This window comes from Rattus norvegicus, chromosome 3 (genome assembly GCF_036323735.1).
Source record: "Rattus norvegicus strain BN/NHsdMcwi chromosome 3, GRCr8, whole genome shotgun sequence".
In the NCBI taxonomy this organism is placed as follows: domain Eukaryota; kingdom Metazoa; phylum Chordata; class Mammalia; order Rodentia; family Muridae; genus Rattus; species Rattus norvegicus.
The window spans coordinates 45,692,942-45,717,151 of NC_086021.1; the positions used below are offsets into that span (position 1 = coordinate 45,692,942).

The 24,210-nt window shown below is 38.6% G+C and overlaps 1 protein-coding gene and 1 pseudogene across 6 annotated transcripts in view; both read right to left on the minus strand.

The window, feature by feature from the left end:
* Lrp1b (LDL receptor related protein 1B) overlaps positions 1 to 24,210 on the minus strand; it is a 2,121,147-nt gene that overhangs the window by 688,941 nt on the left and 1,407,996 nt on the right. For all 6 annotated transcript variants that reach the window (XR_010064783.1, XM_063284873.1, XM_063284870.1 and 3 more), the window contains 2 exons: positions 18,421 to 18,552; positions 16,066 to 16,293 (listed from right to left, as the gene is read on the minus strand). Coding sequence is in view for 5 of the 6 variants with exons in the window: in XM_063284873.1 (XP_063140943.1) it covers positions 16,066 to 16,293; positions 18,421 to 18,552 (360 nt within the window). In the remaining variant the exon portion in view is untranslated. The remainder of the gene's footprint in view (positions 1 to 16,065; positions 16,294 to 18,420; positions 18,553 to 24,210) is intronic.
* Actg1-ps7 (actin, gamma 1, pseudogene 7) lies at positions 9 to 15,404 on the minus strand (annotated as a pseudogene).

Consider the following 24,210-nt stretch of genomic DNA (forward strand, 5'->3'; position numbering starts at 1 on the left):
GCAAAACAGGATAAAGAGAATGGAGAGTGACTGAGGGTTCACATTCTCCTGCCTCTTCAGGTAAGTTATTTTCTGTCTCCGAGAAAACCTAATTTAGACTTTAATTTGTCAGCTAAAATTGTGCAAGATTGTAATCTCATCCCCTTATCAACGTTTCTTACGGCATGTGCAATCATTAATGTCTAACTGCTGAGGCATTAGGAAACCTGAAGAAACAATTATCATTAAAATTAGAGTAACAATCGATGACACACCTGTGACCCCTTGCAAGGCACTGGAGGAAGTCCTGTGTGCTGTGGTGACCACGATTTAAAGGAGTAAGAACACTTGGTAACAGACACAGGTCTCCTTAGGAGACAGTATTGCATCTCCCTAACAAATGGGCTGTTTGATGTTTAAGTGCTGATTTGTTACTTATGTGAAATAATAGAATTCAACTTCCATCAAAACCGGCACAGTCGAACACTTTTCAACACGGATAATTAACAGGAATTTAATGGAATCTGGGAACAAAACTAAAACCATTTTAGCATTACTCCGAATGTGGGTTCTACAGTAATGCTGGAAACCTAATTAAGTGTGAATCCAGTACCACTAAAGATAATGTGTCTGGACTGCTTTTCTTTGATTAGTGAATTGGGCATCTTGAAAAAAAAACAGTGTGGGCATGCATATTAAATAGTAGGGCATTATAAAAAGAGATACATAGTAAGATGAACTGTCAGACATTATAGGGTTTAGTAAAGTATCATAGGGCTGCTTTAGTACCTATGAGTGACATCTAATAGCTCAAACCGGGACTTGCCTATTTTTTGTATTTTGTCATTTTCTAATATTTGGTACTTCGAGGGTTCTTCACTCATCGATTCCTTAACCTTACACTGGACCTGAGAAAACACTGACTGTGAGTGGCTAGGGCCAGGGGGGAGGTCCCGAGGGTTCCGTTGGTACTCAGGCATGGGCTACCTGCAGTACTGAACGAGCAGCTGCTACTTCACACCAATGAAATCAATACATCTTCTGGTTCAGGAGAAGCTAGCAAAGTAGTTTTTTTGGGGGGGGAGTTAATTAGAAAGTGGAAAACTTCAGACTTATAAAACTTGCTAACAGAGCAGAATATGATCAGGAGTCCAATAGATGTGCTGGAGCTGTGAAGGACAGAGGGAGTGACTACTCTATTCCCAAGGCCAGGAAGCATTGTTTCAGTCTGTGTGGCTCATTGCAGTGCCACGTCCAGTTTTACATCCTCCCCCCACCGTCCCCCCACACACAAAGAAACCACAAATGCATTTTATTCAATATGTCAAATCAGTTCTGTTAATTTAGTACATCACTTATATTAACATAACCACAGCAAGTGAACACTACACAATATGTGAAATAACACTCATAGTAATGTCACATGTGACCTTTTTTCTTTCTTTTTTTTTTTTTAGAAAGGGTTGAAGGATCTGAAGGGGTCTGCAGCCCCATAAGAAAACAATACCAACCAACCAGAGCTCCCAGGGACTAAGCCATCATCCAAAGACTATATATGGACCCATGACTCCAGCTGCACATGTAGCAGAGGATGGCCTTGTTGGGCACCAATGGGAGGAGAAGCCCTAGGTCCTGCCAAGGCTGGAACCCACCCTACCCCTAGTGTAACAGAATGTCATTGCTGTTAAGTGGGATGGATGCCTGGATGGGGGGGGGGGAACCACCCTCATAGAAGAAGAGGGAGGGGAGATGCAATAGCAAGGTTATGGGCAAGAAACCAGGAAAGGGAAAGTGGATAACATTTGAAATGTAAATAAATTAAAACAATCAAACAAACAAAAAATAGTTTAACCTGAGCCTTCTGTGGGATTTCCTTCTGACTCTCACTGATAAGCTGCTACACTGATAAACTGAATGTGTGCTTCCTTCACTAAACAATCTCATACTTATGTTTTATTTGTGAGACAAAAATAACACAACACTTCACTGAAGTTAGACTTTTCCTCCTCGCTGGGGGACGCTTCCTTCTGCCCCACTCTCTGGAGTTCACTGGCTGCAGAGAGGCCCAGCTGTAAGAAAGAGGTCGTGGTTCACACTCCAACCCTAGAGTCCTGCTTTCTGTTATCAGTATTAGTTACATAGAATTTTTTTTCAGCATCTCTCCTCATCTTAACCTAAGGCAACTTACAAATAACATAAGTGATTTCTTGGAATCCTTTGGAGGATGTAATGTTGTTCTACCAGAAGTCATGTTTTATAAAATACTTTTGCTTTATATCTCTGATTCTCAAAATATTTTACATTATTTACTAATTGGACTAAATATATGGCCTTCTTTAACGTTAAAGCAAAACTCAGTATATATTATCAGTATATAATTCCCAATATATTGATTATTTCCTCAGACTTGTGCAACATACATTGAACATACATGTTCATAATGACTTAGTGAACTTATCAACTACAATCTGGAATCTTAAGGATATGTCAGTACTCAAGTATAGGGCTGAAATGTGTGACAGCGTTTTTATCTGAGCACTTATGTGTGAAATCTCAATCAGAACTTTGTATCCTTTTGATGGTTTTGCACCAAAGTGACATTTTGGATTATCAGTTTGATAGAGGAATTCAAACACGTGTGTGTGTGTGTGTGTGTGTGTGTGTGTGTGTGTGTGTGTGTGTTTCTGTAACTAAAGCCCTGACTCATGGCTTTACAGAATTGTATAAGCTGACTAATAAGGACATAAAGAAAAATAGTAAAACAAAAAAAGAAAGAAAAAAGAAAAACAGTTTATCTTTTTCCTCATTAATACAAATATTGAAACAATATTTTGAATCATAAAATCTGTTTTGTTTTGTTTGGTTTGGTTTCAGTTACCACAGCACTTTTATTTTTTTTTAAGCAATGGTGTATTGCTGGGGCTTCATGTTCTCACTGAACAGTAGAAAACCAACATTTGTCATTTCTTAAAGAATTGAGTACCACAAAACCTTACATAAATTAAAAGGATTAATTGACATTTACAGGTGTCAATGCAAACGTTCCAACCCATGGTGGTCAGGAAGGGGAAACAAGCAGAACAGAAACTGGGTCCTAAGGCTCCGTCTTTCCCACCCTATTAGACTGTCAAGAAGGGAGTGGTAACTGGTTCAGGAACCCTTGTCAGTCTCAGGAAATCCTGGAAATCTGCTGTCGATTAATGCCCTGCAAGGATCACTATGTGGTGCTCACAGAGATTCACTGGGCTGAAGACCTCTCTTCCACAGCGTGCTCTCCACAACCACCAATTGTCTGAGCCATATGAACTACGAACTAAATCAAGATATGCACAGGGTATTAAACATATTCCAAGGAAACATTCACCTTGAATACAAGATAAAAAATCAGCAGTACTGAACCAGTGCTGATATCACATACAAGGACAAATTTCTTTTCAAAGTCTTATTCCAGTTTCTTGGGGCTAGCATGAGGTATGTGCATTTGCCAGGGCAAATTGAAATCATATCATTGAGCAGATGCCTGGCACCTCCTCAGTCCATCTAGAAGCATTGGCAGTAGACAATGGAGGAGCCCCTGCTTGCTGATCCACATCTGCTGGAAGGTGGACAGCAAGGTCAGGATGGAGCTGCCAATCCGGACTGAGGACTTGTGCTGAGAGAGAGCACTGATCTTAATCTTCATTTTGCATCCTGTCAGCAATTCCTGGATACATGGTGGTACCACCAGACAGCACTGTATTAGCGTACAGGTCTTTGCCGACGTCCATATCACACTTCATGATGGAGCTGACAGTGGTCTCATGGATGCTACAGGACTCCATGCCCAGGAAGGAAGACTGGAAGAAGGCCTCTGGACATCCAAACCACTCATTACAGATGGTGATCACTTGCCCATCAGACAACTCATAATTCTTCTCCAAGGAGAAAGATGATGCAGCAGTAGCCATTTCTTGCTCAAAATCCAGAGCAACATAACATAGCTTCTCCTTTAAGTCTCAAACAATTTCCCTCACACCAGTGGTGGTAAAGCTGTAGCCCCATTCAGTCAGGAGCTTCATGAGGTCTTCTGTCAGGTCCCAGCCAGCCAGGTCCAGATGCAAGATAGCATGGGGAAGGGCATGGCCCTCATAGATGGGTAGTCCAGTCACCAAAGTCCATGACAATGCCAGTGGTGTGCCCAGATGCATACAAGGACAGCACTGCCTTAATGGTCACATACATGGCTGGGGTATTGATGGTTTCAAACATTATCTGAGTCATCTCTGTGTTAATTTTGGGGTTCAGGAAGGCCTGGGTCAGAAGCAGCAGATACTCCTCAGAGGCCACATTGTAGAAGATACGTGGTGCCAGATTATTTCCATGTCATCCCGGTTGGTGACAGTGCATCAAGATAATTCAGGGTCAAGATACCCCACTTGCTCTGGGCCTCGTCATCCACATAGGAGTCTTTCTGGCCCATGCCCACCCTGACACCCTGGTGTTGGGTGTGCTGGACAATGGAAGGAAACACCACCCTGGCAGCATTGTCACTAGCAAAGCCAGCTTTGCACAGGCAGGAGCCATTGTCAATGACCAGTGAGGAGATTTCTTTTTCCATTGTGACAGGTGACACAGCAGCAGAGAGAAGCACAGTATAAGCCGGTGGCAGAGTGTGAAACCCTTGTTTTGTGTTTTAATTAGGTCACACCAATACCTACCTATGAACAAGTTTCTCAGATAATTCAGCTTTTCTCTGTTTTGGGCAAACCCACTTTCTTGAACTAACACAGATGATATATTCCTCAAAGTCCTTCATTACCAAAAATTGTTTTGGTGCATAATAAATGTATTTCCAAATGTATGCCAAAATCAGAACATAGACAGACAAATGCCTCATGTAAAACATTCACACAAACACACACACACACACACACACACACACATACACACACACACACACACACAAAGTACATGCCAGCTAAATCTATAAAAGTAATTATATATGAGTTGAGAAAGTAGCAATCATCAAGACAAAATCCACAGAGAGAATCTGTACTTTTCGAGCTATTTGCTGCTCAGTCTATTATGGCTCATGACTGTGAATACAAGACTGATCACAGGATTACTAGAAAGATTTTATATATCATTATCTTGTATCATTAGTGATAAACGAGTGGGAAAATCATTCTTGTTTTAAAAGAACATTTTTTAAAAAAATTAACATCTTAATCTAGATTTTCTATTATTTCTTTACATATATGAAAGTATCAGAATATCCCCATGTGGTTCGTTTCCTAACTAGTAAATTCTATGTCTAAGTAAGATACCCTGTCTGACGATATATGGTATAGAGTTATCTGCTAGCTTCTGACCTCTACATATACATACACGCATATGCATGCTCATCTGTGTATGCCACCATACATGCAAGAACACATAGAACATATGCAAACACACCACACACATATTACAAGTTATTAAATAAAGTTACTAAATACATGTTACTAAAACAGACACCATTATCTCCTCTTGTTCACTTCTGCACTGGCACTTCCTACCTCTGATGAAGTATCTGTCATCTGAACCTCTTAGTTGTACCATAACTTTTGTGCAATGTCCAAAGTCGGTCCCTTTCTTCACAAGTCTCAGAGTTTTAGGCTAATATTCCTTTTTTATTTTTGACCGTTGGAGGAAGGATATCAGGTAAACAACGGTGGTCTTGAACTCTGAATCCTTCTGTCTCTCTATCCTTAACACAAGGATTAGTGTTGGGAGCCCATCATCAAGAGATCCTGGGTATCAAACTCAGAATTAGTGTATGCTAGTCAGCCAGTCTACCACCTGACCCACATCTCAGCCCTAGGCTAACTTTTGTTTCAAACTTAGTACATTTCTGTAATGTTCCTATATCACCCTGCCTATTATTTCTCGGTTTGGCTGTCTATCTTTGTAATTGCCCTTTGATTTATTCTTCAAAAACTTTAGCTCACCTGCATTAGCTTTAAATCTGATCCATGGTTTCACATTTTGTCATAATTCCCTGGGGGATATGCTCCAACCGGAACCTCTGCCATATCTAGCTACTTCCTCAGCAGAATATCCTGAAGATTTTCAGATCTTTGTGCCTATGCACTCCTCAACTGGAGATCCATTTCCCACAAGGCCTCCTTACCTCTTCCTTCCTCGGTAATTCCATGTGAGAAATCGTTTTGATCTGGGATCTAATGACCCAAGAGGCTTACTCAGGCTATAGTCCTTATTCGCCTTCACCTTACACTCTAGTCATGTAGTCACATCTAGGAATGCCGTCACATGTCCTGTTCCTGGAGTGAATGAGAGGTCTTGAGCTTTTAAAACTTTGGATACAGAACACCATGTCACCACCAACTCTGATGCCTCAGATGCAGAACCTTACAAAAGGCTTTAGAATTTCTTTACTATCTTGCACATTAGGATGGAAATCGCACCCTCACTGATCTGACTGAAAAGTTGGCACACACTGTACGGCCTTTTACCAGCTTCCACGATGGGTGCACTGTACTCAATGTGCCGCAGTTGAGGGCATCATTTCCGCTGCTTATATTTCTTTTATATTTCTACGTATCACAGATACTGATATTATTCCACCACAAAAACTTGGTCAGTAAATATGAGAAGTGGAATATTTGGCCCAGATATGAGTTAATAGCAGAAATCCCACAGCTAAGCTTTCTCCTGTTTTCAGAGTCCAGAAAGCACTGTTATTATGGGCCTGTGTGCCTATTTTTAATTCACTCTGAACCAGCTTTAGAATTATTGTCATTATTTTCAAACCAGTATTACACTTAACACTTTACTTCACACTGAAAAAATGATTGCTAGAGAATAGGTCCCCCGTTGAAGGAATCAGAGAAAGAACTGGAAGAGCTTGAAGGGGCTTGAGACCCCTTATGTACAACAATGCCAAGCAACTAGAGCTTCCAGGGACTAAGCCACTAACTAAAGACTATACATGGACTGACCCTGGACTCTGACCTCATAGGTAGCAATGAATATCCTAGTAAGAGCACCAGTGGAAGGGGAAGCCCTGGGTCCTGCCAAGACTGAACCCCCAGTGAACGTGATTGTTGGGGGGAAGGCGGCAATGGGGGGAGGGTTGGGAGGGGAACACCCATAAGGAAGGGGAGGGGGGAGGGGGATGTTTGCCCGGAAACCGGGAAAAGGAATAACACTCGAAATGTATATAAGAAATACTCAAGTTAATAAAAAAAAATTAAAAAAAAAGAAAAAAAATGATTGCTACATAGGTGAATAATATCTCCAGCATGAATGAACAATTCCTAGATGAATTCAATTAGATCCGAAACCCATTGAGAATTACATGTATAGATGAACATGATACCTCTATTACCATGTAGGATGAAGCAGGAGAATGAAGAGTTAAAGTACACACAAAACATCTAGTTCCTTTCCCCCGAAAAACTGAGATTCTACTGAAAAGGTATGGAATTTCATAAATGGCACTGTGTGTCTAAAACTCTTGGTTCCCATTTTTGATGAATAAAAACCTTCAGGAGGAGAAAGACAACAGATACATTTCATCAAGTTAACACTAGATCTACAAAGAATACTGAGTATGTAGGAGGCACATGCTGTAAGAAATTTGCATAAACACCAATTTGAAGCAAAACCTCTTTTTTTTTCTCAAACTCATTATTATTTTTTTAAGGGAAAGACATGGGTAAAAAAAAAATGTGGCACCTGTATGGCCAAGAGTCTGAAAACAGAATCAGGTGCAAATGAAGCTCTAATATGACTCCCTAGAATGCCAGATCTGAAGGTTTTCCTTATCTAAGAAAGTGGAAAGCAACATGAACCTCAAAATAAGTCCGCCATTAAGTGAGTAAATGTAGAAAACAAACAAATAAACAAACAAGTAAATGGAGAAGAGCAGGTAGATAAAAACAAGAAATACCAAAACATGCCCAGGTTTGCTTCTCTCCTCTCTTGCTGTGATACAACACAGACCAAAAGCAACTTAGGCAGGAAGGGAATTATTTCATGTTAGTTTTCCCAGGTCTCAATCTGTCCCACAAAAACTCAGTGCAGGAAGGAACCTGAAGGCAAGAACTGAGGTAGAAGCAATGGAGTGACACTGCTCACTGACTTACTCCATAGCTTACTCCTCGTCCTACTCTTATGATCTAGGACCATTCACCCAAGGATGACACCTCCCACATTTAGATGGCTTGTCGTACATCAGTCATTAACTAAGAAAATTTCCCAGAGACTGGTCCATGGGCCAGTCCATTAGATGCAACTCAGCTTAAGTTCCCCCTTTCCAGGTGACTTTAAGTTTAAATAAAAACAAGTAAATAAACAAAAAAAACTTAGCAGCACAATCAACCCTAGTACTCTTTTAGGTACATTTTATGACTTAATCTTGTAATATTCTTCATGTGTTAACTACCAGCAGTATCTTAAATTTTACTGAGGTACATTATTGTGAAAAAAAGGTGAAAGAAATCCACAGTTGGGATGGTTAACTGAGCTCTGGGGATATTTTAAAAGGATATCTGAAAGAATTATTGTCCAGTGACTAGCAGTAAAATCCCAAATTGTCTTATTAACACACAATGAAGGATACAGTAGCACTAATAATGTGGTCCTAAAGGTAAGTTTGTTTTCGCTAGTTCCTCATTGTGCCTTTGAGTCTCAAGTTCAGTTTCTATGACTTTGAGTTTTCTCATCAGTAGAATGGAAATTATTCATGTATAATATTGGATGTGCAGAGATTAAGTGAGATAGTATTCGTGTCATGCTAATGTTAGGTCATTTATCATATCCAATCAATAAACCTGACAGCTTGAATGATAGGTCTAGGCAGAGGCTCAAGGAAAACATTATAGGGGGCAGAGGATAAAGCTGTTTGCTGCCAATCTCTTCCTATGGATTCTCTTAGAATCAAATTACATTTTATTTTCGTGATAGCTAATATTGTTTGTCAACATGACCATTCCTGTCAACTTTAATAATAGCTGATGAAGACTGTGAAGGCTTTTGTTTTTGTTTTTTGTTTTGGTTTGGTTTTGGTTTTCATTTGGTTGTTTTTGGGGGTTTTGTCATTATTTGTTTTTGATTGGATGTTTTGAGGTAGAAAGAGCCATCTTAAGGACCACACCATCTAGTTGCACAGTATATAAAAAGGAAAGAAGGATTTGCTTTTGTCTGATTTTTCACACTCTGACTGGCAAGTTCAATCCTGTTCTAGATACATGTCTTTCTTGGTATTAGAACCCATTTCTTCAGGATTTCAAAATAGAACATTGGCTTTCCAGGACTTCCTCAGAACACCAGCACAGGATTGGGACTGCAGAGATATTCAGCTTTGTGACCTGAACATCTGTGTTTATAAGGGAAATTAATATATACTTCTCTTTCATTTTGAGTTTGTGTATCATCTGGGTATCAGAGGAATTATGGCTTCATGAAATAAATTGGGCAATGTTCCTTCTATTTCCATTTCATGAAATAATTTGAGGGGTAGTTACATTAATTCTTCTTTAAAAGGTTGATAGAATTCTGGGCAGAAACTTGCCATGATTTGTTTTCATGCTTTGGAGACTTTTAATGATGGCTTCTATTTCACTGGGGGATTATAGGTCTATCTGTTCTTGATTTATCTTTGGTAAATGGTACCTATTGAGAGACTTTTTTAAAATTTAGTTGAATACAGGTGTTTAAAGTATATCCTATGATTCTAAGGATTTCCTCAGTATTTTCTGTTATTTCAGTCCCCCTTAGGTTTCTGATTTCATTAATTTTGAAAATCTCTCTGTGTCTTTTAGTTTGTATTAGTGTTTGTTTATCTTGTTTATTTTCTTGAAGAACCTCTTCTTTGTTTTATTGATTTGTATTGTTTGCTTTGTTTCTATTGAATTGCTTTCAGCCTTCAATTTGATAATTTCTTTCTTCTACTCCTGTTGGGTGTACTTAGTTCTTTTTGATAAAGAGCTTTCAGGTGTGCTGTTAAATTGCTAATATGAGATCTCTCCAATTTCTTTATGTACGCACTTTGTGCTGTAAACGTTCCTTGAACACCAGGAGAGCGTGGGCCACTCAGTGAAGTAAGCAGAGCTCACAGGGACTCACAGAGACTGAAGAGGAAAGCACAGGAACTGCATGTGTGTACACAACATCCTTCATGTGTATGTTGCAACTTTTTCCTTGCTGTTCTTGGATTCATAACAGTGGGAGCAGGAGTTTCTCTGACCCTTTTACCTGTTCTTGAGACTCCTTTCCTCTCTTGGGTCACCTTCGATATGAGCACTTTTTTTTTCCAGAGCTAAGGACCGAATCCAGGGCCATGCGCTTGCTAGGCAAGCGCTCTATCACTGAGCTAAATCCCCAATCCCAATATGAGCACTTTTGCCTTGTTTTATTGTGTTGCATTTTGTCCTGTCTGGCTATAATTTCTTGTTCTTTTCTAAAGAGGAAGTGAAGTGAGAGTGCATCTGGGGAAGAGGGGAGATGGTGTGGGAGTTAGGAGGAGTATAGGGAGGGAAAACTCTTGTGGGGATGTATTGAATAAGAGAAGGTAATAGAAGACTCTATTTTCAATTAAAAAAAAACTGAGAAGGAATAGAGGGCAATCAGGGAGGAAGGAAGAACAAGATGTGCAGAGCTCATCCATTGGGCTGCAAAAGATGTACAGGTAAAGTATGTAGAATACTGTTGCAATTTGTAATACTCTGATAAGATCCAAAGTCAAACTGTCAAAAGTTCATCTCTGGTTTTGCTATTAATGGAATGTCCTATTAATCTGTATTGGCTATGTTTTTTGTTGCTGTAACAAAACGCCATGATTGAAAGAGGTTATGGAAGAGTTTTTGTATTATTGTTTTTCAAGTATAAGGGTCCGTGTGGCAGGGAGGCATGGCAGCACATAATAGGCCTGGCCTCAGGTTCAGGTTTCAGAGACATCCTGTCTACAAAGGATGAAGAAGAGACAGAACTCCTAGTGGGGCAAAGCTATTGCTGAAGCAGCCTGCATCCACATTAAGTTTAAAAGCTATCTGTGGTAAAGAAAAACTAGGCTCATTCCTGTTCATTATTAAACCTATTTTTCTCAAGCATTGGGCTATGTTCCACCCATTACCTAAGCTATAAATGGCTCTGCATCTTGTCCCATGAAATGGCAATTGTGTCTTTGTTTCAAAAGTCGGAATGGCCAACTTGCAACTCTTACATTTATTTCAAATGTTGTTATCTGGTTATAACCACCTTATTTTGACCACCTTTCTATGTTCTGCTCCTGGAACTCTGCCTATGGTGCCCAACAAATTCTTCATTTCAAAATCTCCAATCCCTGAACTGTAAAAACCGTGTTTCCTTCACATTCGATACTGACTTTTTGAACCCCAACTTAGGGGGAGGCAGTCTGTGTACATGAATAAAAAGTTTGCTTTAATTAATTGCCTGCTTTAATTAATTTGGTCAGGATAATTTGGGTCAGTGGCCTTTTCCCTCACTTTTTAGGATTAACACTATAACTCTCAAAGGTATTCCCAACATACATCCTCCAGCAAGACTCCAAACATAAACTTTCCAAAACAGCAGAGCCAAATAGGAACTTAGCATTCAAATACATGAGCAAATGGCCACATTTCCCAAACAACCACACAGTTGTTAGCAAGGTGGGCTTCTGGAAGAGAGGTACTACGTCTGTCCACTGAAATTGTGAAGAAACAGAGTAGCTACTTTTACAGAGCCTTGTCTCTGCCATCAGGTTAAACTATCTGCCTTTGTATTTGTCCCTTTTAGAGTCCCACAACCTTTCCTTAAACTCTGTCTTTCTTTATTTAGCTTTAATCACTGATCACAACCACAAAAGCAGCCAACTAACCCTTGAAGAGCTACCTGGTATCCACTTTCAGTCCAGGACTCGAACATCACATGTATTTGGTAAAGAGTCTCTTCTAAAACAAAGTTAAATGTCTTACCAAGCCCTCTTTATATCAAATGCTGTTCTGCATGTTTCCACAGAAAGCTGAAACCCAGAAAGCAGTGCTTTTGGTCACATGCTTGTAAGGAACTGGATGAAATCAGAAAATTTCCTTCGGCTCCTTAGGGTTGCCTATGCTCTACCCTCTGGTATAGTGGCAGTACCATGGGAGCCATCCTGCATCCCCCTCCATTTCTTCTCATACGGAAAATACTTGTTCAGATAGTAAAATTCGAGGGACAAAAACCTGTTCATTAATGTTTGCAAACTGAATCTTTAGCCATATGCAGGTTTCAGAGCTTTGTAAGAAGGAGGTTCACATTCTTGATAAAGGCCTTGAACTCCTTCCTGAACTCTGGAGGAAGACCATTCCAGTGAGCATAATGACATCTTCAGGGCTGTTACCTATTTTACACAAAGACCTGTTTAGAAGAGTCTGTAGAAAAAGGAAATAATCATAGTAGTTCCTCTGAATTTCCTTTGAATTGGAAATAAATTTGATCACCTCTGACATATTTTAACTCGGTAAGTTGTTTTAACTCCATTAACATGTGACAGATTGTTCTAAAGACATGTGGAAATCATGTTAAAATCAGTTGTCAGGCTTGTGTTGCCCCTGTGTGTACCTGAAGCTCCTGAAAGAAAGAGGTTGTAAATGCTGTAACCTGCAAACTTGTATTGTTCTAATTAAGCACTTAGCTGCTTAGGAACTTAAATACCACTTACTCCTGAGCAATCTCTCTCTAGAGAAGAGGAAATGACGAGGGAGTAGATTTGGATTAGACAGGGAGTTCTGAGGAGCAAGGAGGAGTAGAGCAAGGGGAAACTGTGGGTAGGGTATATCGTATGTTGTATGAAAGAAGAATCTACTTTCAGTAAGAAAAAATAAGATTAAAAACCTACAATTGATAAAGAGACCTCTCATGCTCATGGAGCAGCAGGATTAACATATTAAAATCAGCATCCTGCCAAAAGCAATCTACATATTGAATGCAATTCTCATCAAAATTGCTACATTGTTCTTTACAGATTTTTAAAAGATCAATACTTAACTTCACATGAAAAAAACAAAAAACCCAGGATAGCTAAAACAATGTTTTACAATAAAGGCACATCTGGAGGTGAGACTATCCCTGATTTCAAGCTGGTCTAAGTGCTGTAATAATAGAAATCACATCATATTGCTATAAAAGCAGGTTGATCAATGGAATCAACTCAAAAGCTCACATGTAAATCAACACACCTATGGAGACCTGACTTTTGATTTTAAAAAGCCATAAATATTACTACAAAAAAGAAAACATCTTTAACAAATCATGTGGGTCTAACTGGATTTTGGCTGGTAGAAGGAGGCATACAGATTCATATCTATTACCCTACAGAAAACTCAAGTCCAAATGGATCAAAGACATCAACAGAAATCCAGATATACTGAGCCTGATAGAAGCAAAACAGGGGAACTCCTTGGTACTAAAGACCACTTCCTGAACAGAACATCAATAGCAGAGACACTGAGATCAACGATTAATAAATGGGACTTTATGAAACTAAAAAGCTCTGTAATGCAAATCAAAAGGACTTTGAGAGTCCATCTTATACCTGTCAGAATGACTAAGACAAAAAAACAAGAGACAGCTCATGCTGGCCAGGATATAGAGCAAGGGGAACTCCCCTCCACTGCTGGTAGGAGAACAAACTTGTACAGCAACTTTGAAAACCAATCTGGTGATTTCTCAGAAAATTGGGAACCAATCTACCTAATGATTCAATCACTATTCCCTAGCTATATATATGATATATGTATATATATATAATATATATAATATATACACATTAATACACACACACACACACACACACACACACACACACACACACATATATATATATATTAATAGCCTGAAACTAGAAACACCTAGATCTTCCTCAACTGGAGAATGGATAAAGAAAATGTTGTTCATTTACATCATGGAGTCTTACTCAGCTGTTAAAAATAATGACATCATGCAATCTGCAGGCCAATGGATAAAACTAAAAAAAAAGTATCTTGAGTAAGGTAGTAGTCCACACATTCAGGAAAACAAACGTGGTTTGTAATTACTTAAAGCGGATATTAACTGTGAAGTTAAATGTAATTACCATATATTCCACAGAACTCAAGAGGCTAAAATAACAAGAAGGACTTAAGCAGGGGACAAAAAGATAACCCTAGGAAGGGGAAATAGAATAGATTTCATCAGTGGACTGGTGATAGATTAGACTCAGATCTGATGGTATCAGGTGTTGGGGGAGAGGGAAATTACTAGAATTGGGGGGCTTTTCCGGAGGGGACTAGAAACCTAGTGTAATGGAAACTCCACTGAATCTACAAAAATAACTCTAGCAAAGGTTCCTAGTAATAAAGGATAAGGAGCTTGAATAGCCCATTTTTTAATATGGCAAGGCCTCAACTAAAGGGACCAACCCAGGTACAAAACCTTCCACTTAGACCTACACTTTGTCCTCTCTGCAGAGAGTTCTGGGGTTGGAGCACAATTACTGTTGGAACAGAAACTTTATCAAGCAACTGATAGGAGCAAACACAGAGTCCAAAAGCCAAACATTAGGCAGAGCAGAGCTCGGGAGTCCTGAGGAGGAGTAGGAGGAAGGATCAGAGGAAGCAGAGGAGTCAAGGACACATTGAGAACATGGCCCACAGAATCCTCTGCCAGGGACTCTGAAGGCTTTCAGAGATCTGGGTGTCCTTAGGGTCTAATCTAGGTAGCTGAGTGTTTGCTGTTCTTGTGGGATTTCTCAGAGTGGGAGGGGGGATCTCTCATTCTTTTGCCTGCTTATGGGAACCTAACACTCCTACTTAGTTGCCTTTTCCAGCCTTGATTGATGGAATGTGCCTGGCCTTATGTTGCTTGTTTTGGAATGTGTGGTGGATGTTCTTTGGAGGCCTGCTTTTGGCTGAGAGAAGGCAAGGCAAGGTATGGATATGAGGGAGAGGAAATGTGTGGCACAGAAATTGGGGAGAGGGGAAGGAGAAGAATCTGCAGTTGCGATGTAATGTGTGATAGAATAAAAATAAAACCCTACTAATAATCTTCTAAAACTGAAGATGTTTAATAAAATCAAAAAGGAAACAAACACTTCTCAAACACAGTTTGATTCAAAAGTCACAGTATTCTTCAGAGCAATGGTCCTTTATTTAGTCTATAAGAGTAAATATTACCCTGACTTTTAGTCCTTCTAAAATGCCTGTGTTAAGTGCAGAGGGCCTACAGTTGCAGGAAAACCTGGTCTGGTTTTCATCCGTAGTGAGTAGTTTTCTATGAAGACTCATTCACTGAGCTGGAAACAGATGCAAAATAAGACAGCCAACATAGACGCAAGTAATACATTAATACAATACTAAATATCTAGAGTTAAGCCACTATGCCCCATATATATATATATATATATATATATATATATATATATATATATATATATATATATGCTCAATTTCAGCCGGGTTTTATAATTTAGAAATATTATTAAAATATTTTATATGTATACCTATGCATGTGAATCAAAGCATGACACAACAGGCACGTAGAAGTCAGAGGACAGCTTTAGGTATAGATTCTGTCCTTTTACTGTGGATTTGGAGAATGAAACTCAGGTCTTCAGACTTGTGTGATCTATACTCTTACCCACTCAGCCAGGTCGTCAGTCCTCACTTTTGTTTAGTTAATTCAACTTAACCTGGTAAGAGCTTATGCAGAAAACTTCTCGAATATTTCCCTGTGCAATGTTTAAAGTAAGGTTTAGACACACAGCTTAATTTAGAGGACTGGGGGAGTCCTATGCTGTCTCTATGTGAGTAGTGTTTCATGGCAGAAAATCAAAGCCTTTTAATATGTTTTAGACATTAAAATTTTTAATTTGCTCTGCAGTTTTTCCTTTCAATGGATCTAAATTTCCGGTTCTCAACCTGCCATTTGATTTAACTGTAGCTCTCAACTTTTGGAGAGATGGAGTACACTCTTGGTTCATTGAATATCCCATTACAACTTTCAACTGAGTTTAAAAGTGTAGGAAGAATGCAAAAGAAACAGTTTCCTATAAGTGTCATGACAAACACTCAAGTCCTTTACCTCTTGAAATCACTGTCTCTAGCCCTGTCCCATTAATGAAAGCCCGTGTAATGGTTTGTGTCTTGATGTCTGTCCAGTACAAACGTTCTTCAGAGGCATCGAAGTCTATTACAGCAACGTCATCGATATCGGGGACAGTGAAGGCTGTGATGAAGTTCGCATATGGATTGTCGATGTCCACCCCTCGGATCTCAGAACGTCTTGCATAAAGAAGAAATTTTTTCATTTCTAGAAAAAGAAATTAAAGTGATCATTTTTCTTATATTGTTGGCAAAATGTGAGGCAGTCTAGAAATTCTAAAGTCACAACTTGAAATGACTTAAATTTTAACACCAAAAATTTAAAATATGATGGACAAAACGTGTAGATCTTAAAGGTACTCATAACAAACAGATATAAAGCAAGTTAAAAAACCTTTAAGTGGTATCATTTAATTTGAAATATCCTGAAAGTCTTAGCATCTAATTCTATCTCAGCATCAAAGCATTGCTAACTAAAGCCAGGTCAGGCGATATACGCAGATCTCTCAGTTCCAGGCCTTCCCTGACTATACAGTGAGAACCTGTCTCAAAAACCAACAAAAACAGGAAACAAAAAAACAAAACCAGAACTTTCTGGTATACAGTCTCAGCAACCATACTTTATATTGGTATATAATTAAAATAATATTATCTCTTATCAGTTTTAAAGCACCTAAGAATATAATTCACTAAAATAGTCACTGAATAAAATAAAATGAAGCAGTACTTTTCTAAAAACCAATTTATGTATTTCCTGTCAATATTAGGGCACAGGTAATCTCCAGTTTTCATTGTAAATTTGTTGTCAGGTATTCTTGTATGGTTTGGGAAATAGGAGTTATAGTTATTCTAGAATTTTTGATGTCATTGGTTATTTTGCGAAAGGCACTAATCTGTCATCAGTGTCCATGACGAACTATCTTTTTTTAAATTGGATATTTTATTTATTTACATTTCAAATGCTCTCCCCTTTACAGGTTTCTCCTCTGGAAACCCTTTATCCCATCCTCCCTCCTCCTGCTGTTATGAAGGTGCTCCCCCACCCACCTACTCCCTCCTCCCCACCCTGGCAATTCTCTATACTGGGGTATGGAGTCTTTCCAGGACCAAGGGCCTCTCTTCCCATTGAGGTCTGACAAGGTCATCCTCTTCTACATGTGTATGCCAAGAAGTGCTTGCTGACAGAAACCAGATATGGGTGTCTCCAGAGAGGTTCTGCCAGAGTCTGACATGACAAACTGTCTTGTACAATAGTCGTCTTCATATGTAGGGAGACAGACTATCTGACAAAGCTACTCCTGGATTCTTTACCGGGATCTTTAAAATCACTAGCATGCTGTGTCCCCTACATTCTCCACTAGGTCATGGGTGCTTCGCCATTTTTCTATGGGGCTAGACCTGTTACAGGCAATATTAAGGAAAGTGGGCACAGGGAATGTTGCACCTCTTCAAGTCTGTAATATTTGTATACCCATGCCACAGAGGTAGAACTTGTTACATAACTTCCTTATGGCAAAAGGTGACACACTCCCCTCCCATCTACCTGAGCTGATGAAAGACACACCAATGTCCCCAGCATGGCTCTCTGGCTTGCTAGAACTTGCGGCTCCCCATTCCTAATGTTTGTACTCTCTAGTACCTTTTTTTTTAATAATTGTTGCTTAATGGCCTTCTGAGTCCCTCTATAAATTATTAATTGTCCTGAACAAGAATCTGGATCAGAGGAGTCTTATCTTTCCCTACATAGAATTAAAGGCACTAGTATTAGCTTCTTAGCTTAATCTCTGATCAATGATTCTGTTTTCTGCCCTATAGATTAAGTAATGACTTTAACAAAAATGTTAATAAAATATTTATTTTAATTAATACACGTTATTTAGTTTAAGTATTTTAAATATTTTTGTTTACTTGTCTTTAGAATAAAATTTTCAAGATATATATATATTAAATATATATGTATATTATGTGTGTGTGTGTGTGTATTTCTGTTTTTCCCTTCAGATTGACAGTCCCCTGCTAAATGAACAGATTAAAGCTGGTGAGTAACTCCTACTGTGCAGGTTACCTAAGTCATCACTTCCTGGGCAGTGAACTTATACTCCCTCATCTGTTTTGCAGAGATAAATGTCCGTAACTCATCAAATAAAATGTAGCAGAAAAAATGAATACGGCAACAAACAGCAAATATACCACATTTTGAAGGATTGTCACTTTCTCCAGAAATAGCTGAGTCCTTAAAGGCATTTAAAATCTCTTCACTCTGAGTGAAATATGAATGCTGTGGAATCTGAAAAAAAATCCATTCCTATTTGGCTAGGAACTTTGGGAAACTTACCATAGCAGGTTTTCTTGTCGGAGGAGAGCTTCATTAGGTGGGGGCAGGCACAGGCTGCGCTCCTGTTATGATTGATGAGACACAGGTGAGAGCAGGGGCCTCTCCCTTCATTGGCTGCACAAGGATTGGGAGCTGCCAACGACAGTGAAATAGAGCAACAGTGAGAAACTAGAATGCCGGGGATCCTCTGAGCTTTATCCACTTCATGATTCAAGGTTCAGTTTTCCTCATTGAGCCTACAGAATTATTATATGAATAGCAGGCAGCTGTGCAGAGTCCTTGTATCCCCCAAAATCCTTCCAGCCCCTTAAGTTCACAGCTAAGAGAATTTCCTTCATTTTCCTTGTTATCACAGATGCAGAGACATTTTAAGAATTAGGGAGGGAAATTATCAGAAACCATTGCTGTACTAACATGAGACAAACTCAGGTAGATCTTGTCATAGATGCTGGGAGTTCTGATGGATGTCTCCATGTTCCTAACCTGCCCCACATTCTGTATTCTGGTGTGATCCACCCCACTACCGACTGGGCCTGGGAACTACCGCTCTAATAAACGTCACCCCTCTCTTCAGGCCAACTCTCAGTAGCAGTGGAACAAACCTAGCACTGAATTATTTCCCTTGTCTCTCTATTATGACTCGAGATGAGATTTTCATTTCATACTTTGTGTGTGTGAGTGTGCCTGTGCATGTGTTGGCATGCCATGAATATGGAAATCAGAGACCAATTTTCAGAAAATGGTGTTCCCATTTTACCATATCATGCCTGTGGATCAAATTCAGATCACCAGTCCCATCAAGAGAAGTTATCTCTTCTGCCCCCAAAGTTTTTATTTCAATTGAACAATAACTACTACCTTATTTGAATAGAGCTTATCGGTTTATTTACTGTGGATATTTATAATTTTCATTACAATTATTTATTGATTGATGTTAATAGAATAAAGGCTTCACAACTCGGCTACTAAATTGAAGGTGGGAAGAGTTCTGACTTCTTACCTCCCTGGTTTTTACCTTTCAACTAAAGAGTAGCACCTTTCTATCTGGTGGATTTATTGTTCTGGGTAGACAGGGTACAATACACACCATAGAATATAATATTCTATAATACAGAACCGTGTATTGTAGTATATTGAAAAGGAAAAACATACAGAGGTCTCTCTGACCGTCTCTGCACACTTCTTTCCTGAGGCATGTCATAAAACCTAGGGAAGAATTTTTGACCTTTCTCTACAGCCTGTCCTGTGAGAGGTACCTTTCAAATCCCTAGAGGAAATGGGCATGTTTTTCTTGGCACAAGTGTATGAATAGACGAGCCTCAGAATGCCCCCACCGATAACTCTTCACAGTTTTGTATTACACTTATCAGCCAGTGCCCTTCATCAAATGGAGACAAAATGTCGAGGTTTGTACTATCTATTTCTGCGGAGACTTTTTGCATTCAATTGAGTTTATATTATTTTGTTGTTGTTGATATGCTGGTTTCATATGAACCAGGAAGAACTATCAAAATTTGACTTTTTTCTTGCTGTCCTCCAGTAGATTGCATTAGTGCATTTTAAAACACAAAGATTAAAACACGAGAATACATAATTAATATAGAGAATTACATAATCCATATATGAGAAATTAGCTGTATATTCGATATATATTTGGCAGTTGTCATACTTCCCACATGAAGATCATAAAAGCAAAGCACGACTTCTTCTGTACAATAAATCTTTTTTAAAGAGAGAAATAAGAATTTCTGAAACAAACCACCTGCTAACAAAACCCAACAACTAAAGTATATGACAGAAACCCACAGAAACTGTGGGCCTGGAGACTCCTTCTCTAAGCCTCTCCAGGACTCAGGATCGCAGCCTTTAACTGAATTTACATTACTCAGAATTCCAAAGAGATTGCTAGATTAAGAGAAGCATGCCACACAAGCGGAAGACAAAGACTAGTGCTGCAGAAGAGAAGGCCCTAAAGGAAGAAGCAATGTGAGTGTTCGAGCCACCTAGAGGGAGGGTGTCCAGTAGCTACAAGAAGAAAGAGAAAACTCAAAACCTCCCACACTTGCATAAAAATGGAAGAAAGAAAGAGAGAAAGAAAGAAAAAAAGAAAGATGAAAAATACATAGAAAAATAATGAACAAATGTGAAGCGAAGAAAGGAAAAATAGTAAGTTTTTAAAACATATTAAAAAGCAAATGACCCCACTTAGAGCAATTAAAAGCAGATTCTTTAACAGTCCCAGGCTAGGTACTTGATTTTACTCTTATTTTTTTAATTTTTAGTCCAGAATAGTTTTCACTCTTCTCAGCATGCTACAATTATAAACTCCCTTTTAAAAAAATCAAACATATTAAAATTCTATGAACATAGAATAAGAACTCACACTGATTTTATAGCCCAGTGTCTATATTAGTGGTAACGCTATACTGTATAATTCACAATATTTTCTGCTTCACAGCTTGGAAAATTCACAAAGAAAGTTTGCCTTTCATTTTAATCTCATTCCTCTTTGAAATAATACTGCTAAGTCTTTTAAAAGTTTTTTTCCCCCTCAGTAAATAGCAAGCATAGATATTTTATTCTAGTGAATCAGGTGAAGAATGTGGTTCACAGCCCTCCTTTTGTAACATAAGGTGAGGATTAACAGATGGTGACGCAAATGGAAGTCCAGTCTATGGAAAGTTTTTGTAAACTTAGATGACCTCATAGAGGAGCACGTTGATTACATCTTACCCATGGCTACTTTGCCAGGGCAGAAAGAGTTTATTGACCTTAACCGGAGCTTCTTGTTCCACAAAACTTTCCAATATTTCTCACTTAGAAATGTTTTGTTAGCCTTTGATAGAAAATAATTAACTCTTTTCTGTCAAGTGCTGTTAGAAAATCTATTATCAATACAGAGGTTGTGACACCCCAACCCCACCCAAAACACTTCCGTTGTATCCAAGAGAGAAAAAGCTGACCGCTGCACTATGGACTGCCACAGGCACCAAGGTTCCCCTCTCTGAATCCCACGTTGTCAAAGAACCTTAGAGGTGCCTGTGGTGTCTGCCCTCATTCACGCAGTTCACTGACTAAGCTTGTGGTTGTTCCAAATACAGAGTGGCTGGGAAACGCGGCTGAAAAGACAACATCTTTGCGCCAGCAAGCATTATGCTCAGTCTTCAGGGCTAGTGCAGGAATTAGTGAAACTGGGATCATGTTGTGCTTGGTGAAGATGCGCTCCATCTCCTGGACCTTTGATTGGGGTTACTTTAGTAATCTCTTAACGCCTCAACTCCACAGGCTAGCCTTGGCTGGCTTTCTAAAATATACACCCGCCAGGTTGGAAGGGTTTACATGGGTCCCCACTGTACCCTCACACCGTCTCAGTAAATTACTTCTCTTGGGACTCCTCTAACTGGACCACCAATTCCTTCTTTCCACCCTTCTGTTCTTTATTATGAATACTATGCTAAATTTTGTTATAAAATAACATCAGTCTTCCAAATAATACATTTGAGCATTGAAGCCTTATTTCTTTTTTCTTTTACTGCTTTACATAATTATTTGTTGCCTGCCCTTAGGCTTCCCTAAGTTCTGCTAATTTTCTTTTTCTTTTTGTAGTCTTTGTTTTTGGGGGAGTTGATGTTTTTTTTATTTTTTTTATTTTTTTTTTATTTTTTCTCCCAGAGATACGATCTCACTGTGTAGCTCTGGCTGTCTCGGAACTCATTAGGTAGACAAGGTAGGCCTTGAATTCATAGAGATTTGCCTGCCCTGTCCTCTCTCCATGAGTTTATTTGTTTGTTATTTTACTGGGGACTGACCAAGCGTGTTAGTATGCTCAACTGTCTATGAATTCACATACCTCTTTGTATTTATTTGTTATTGTATTAGGAATGGAGTCTGGGATACTCTGGATCCTCAGAATTCTATGAATTTACTTATGATATTGAGCCTAGGGTCCTGTGTGTTAAACACTCCGTTGTAGCCAGACACATTCCATAACTTAGCAGGTAAAGAAAAGAAGAGACGGGCTAAGGTCAAATAAAAATTATTAACAAACAAGGCTGAATTGAGCTAAGGAAAGGGCTAATTTCCATTCTGAGCTCCATGTGATGAGCTGATTGGAACTATGCTTTTTGTATACTGACATATTGTTTTCCTTAAAAGTTTATGGCATTCATGATTATATTAGCTGTAAGCATCTATGAATCCACTACTAACTCTCAAGTGTTTGTGATACACGATTAGGTATGACAGTAATCTAAAGACTTGGAAAGTGAATTAAATCTCCAAAAGCACATAAAGACTGCAGGTGAGGCGAAATCATCGAGAGTAAAAGAGCATGGAAGATGGCAGTTTTTCACATAGCCACAGAAGACCAAGGTACATGGTAAGAGAAACAGTATTATTAGAGAGATTCATAGTTCATGAAAACTGTATTTAATTATTGGCTATTTCTCCTTAGCAAAAATGAAAACTTCAAAGCCATCCTATTATTTTTATCTAGAAGATACTAATAAAACATAATTAATTGTTAATGCATCATTATAGCCTTGTTATTCATTTATGATGAGTTTTACAAAACTTAAATTATTTCAGTAAATGTTTTAACAGGAAAATATATTGATTGTTATTTATAGCATTTTAAGGAAAGGTGCCCTTTTTAATTGATACTAAGGCATATATGATAGGTGTCAGTACTGTTCCTACTTTTTTGTTTCATTGACTAGCAAAACTCACAATTCTGAGCACAATGATAATTATAACTTTCATTAAAACCATTCTTATATTAGCCTAAGTCAAAATCCTTACAGGAGAAAGGAGACATTGCTTTTGTGTCATTTATTTGTTCTTCTAAAAATCAACATATTGATTTGTAACTATTAGATGTATAAGAATGATTTTATTAATATTATCAAGAAAAAGTTTCTATAGAAATATTTTCCTGACACAGTTGGAAACATTTGATATTGCGGAGACTTTTGACAAACAGCTTGCATATCTTTTTGTAAAACATAGTGGTTTAACAACGTAAATAATAATACCCCAAGCTGAACTCCCCAAACACCTGAGCATGATGGCTCACTTCTGTAACCTCAGCACCTCAGCAGCCATTGAGAGCTGATGGCTGTATCCACTGCAGAATAAGTAGCCCTCTCAAAAATCAAAACAAACAAAAACTCAAAAGACAAAAAGACTAACTTTCCAAAAAGAATATATTAAGACTATGGAAGTTACGAAATATTCTAAGAACTTTCTAAGCAACATTTCTAAAAACTTGTTTAATGGCAATTTTATTTTTAAATATAAATTTACCACAATTGGTGAAGAGTAATCGCTATAAGGGTTAAAAAGACTCAAATCAGGAAACAATTATTAGCATTTGATTCCAAACTAGAAGGCATGACCATCACAATACCCACCCTTTCCAAATATTCTAGTTTATTCGGGTTCAGACCATCCCCCACTCCAACCTTTTGGAAAATTCATGACAGGTAGAGGATGACAGCATTTCTATGGGGAAAATGCTTATAAGCTTGTTTAATGTGATGGGTTTTCATCTATAAGGAAACTCCTCACAATATTCCCCATTAGTTTAGTATACGGTCCTACCTCCCAGCCTTGGGCTGAACACATTACCTTGTGTGCCACTTTTGGCTTTTTCCAAGACTCTATGCTTGTCTCCCACTCATTGCCTGGAATATTCATTAGTAATCTCATCCAGCTTCTTGATTTCACCTAATAATCGACTCATTGAAAATTCTAAATCCATCCCCAAATCTTTTTAACTACTTTTTAATT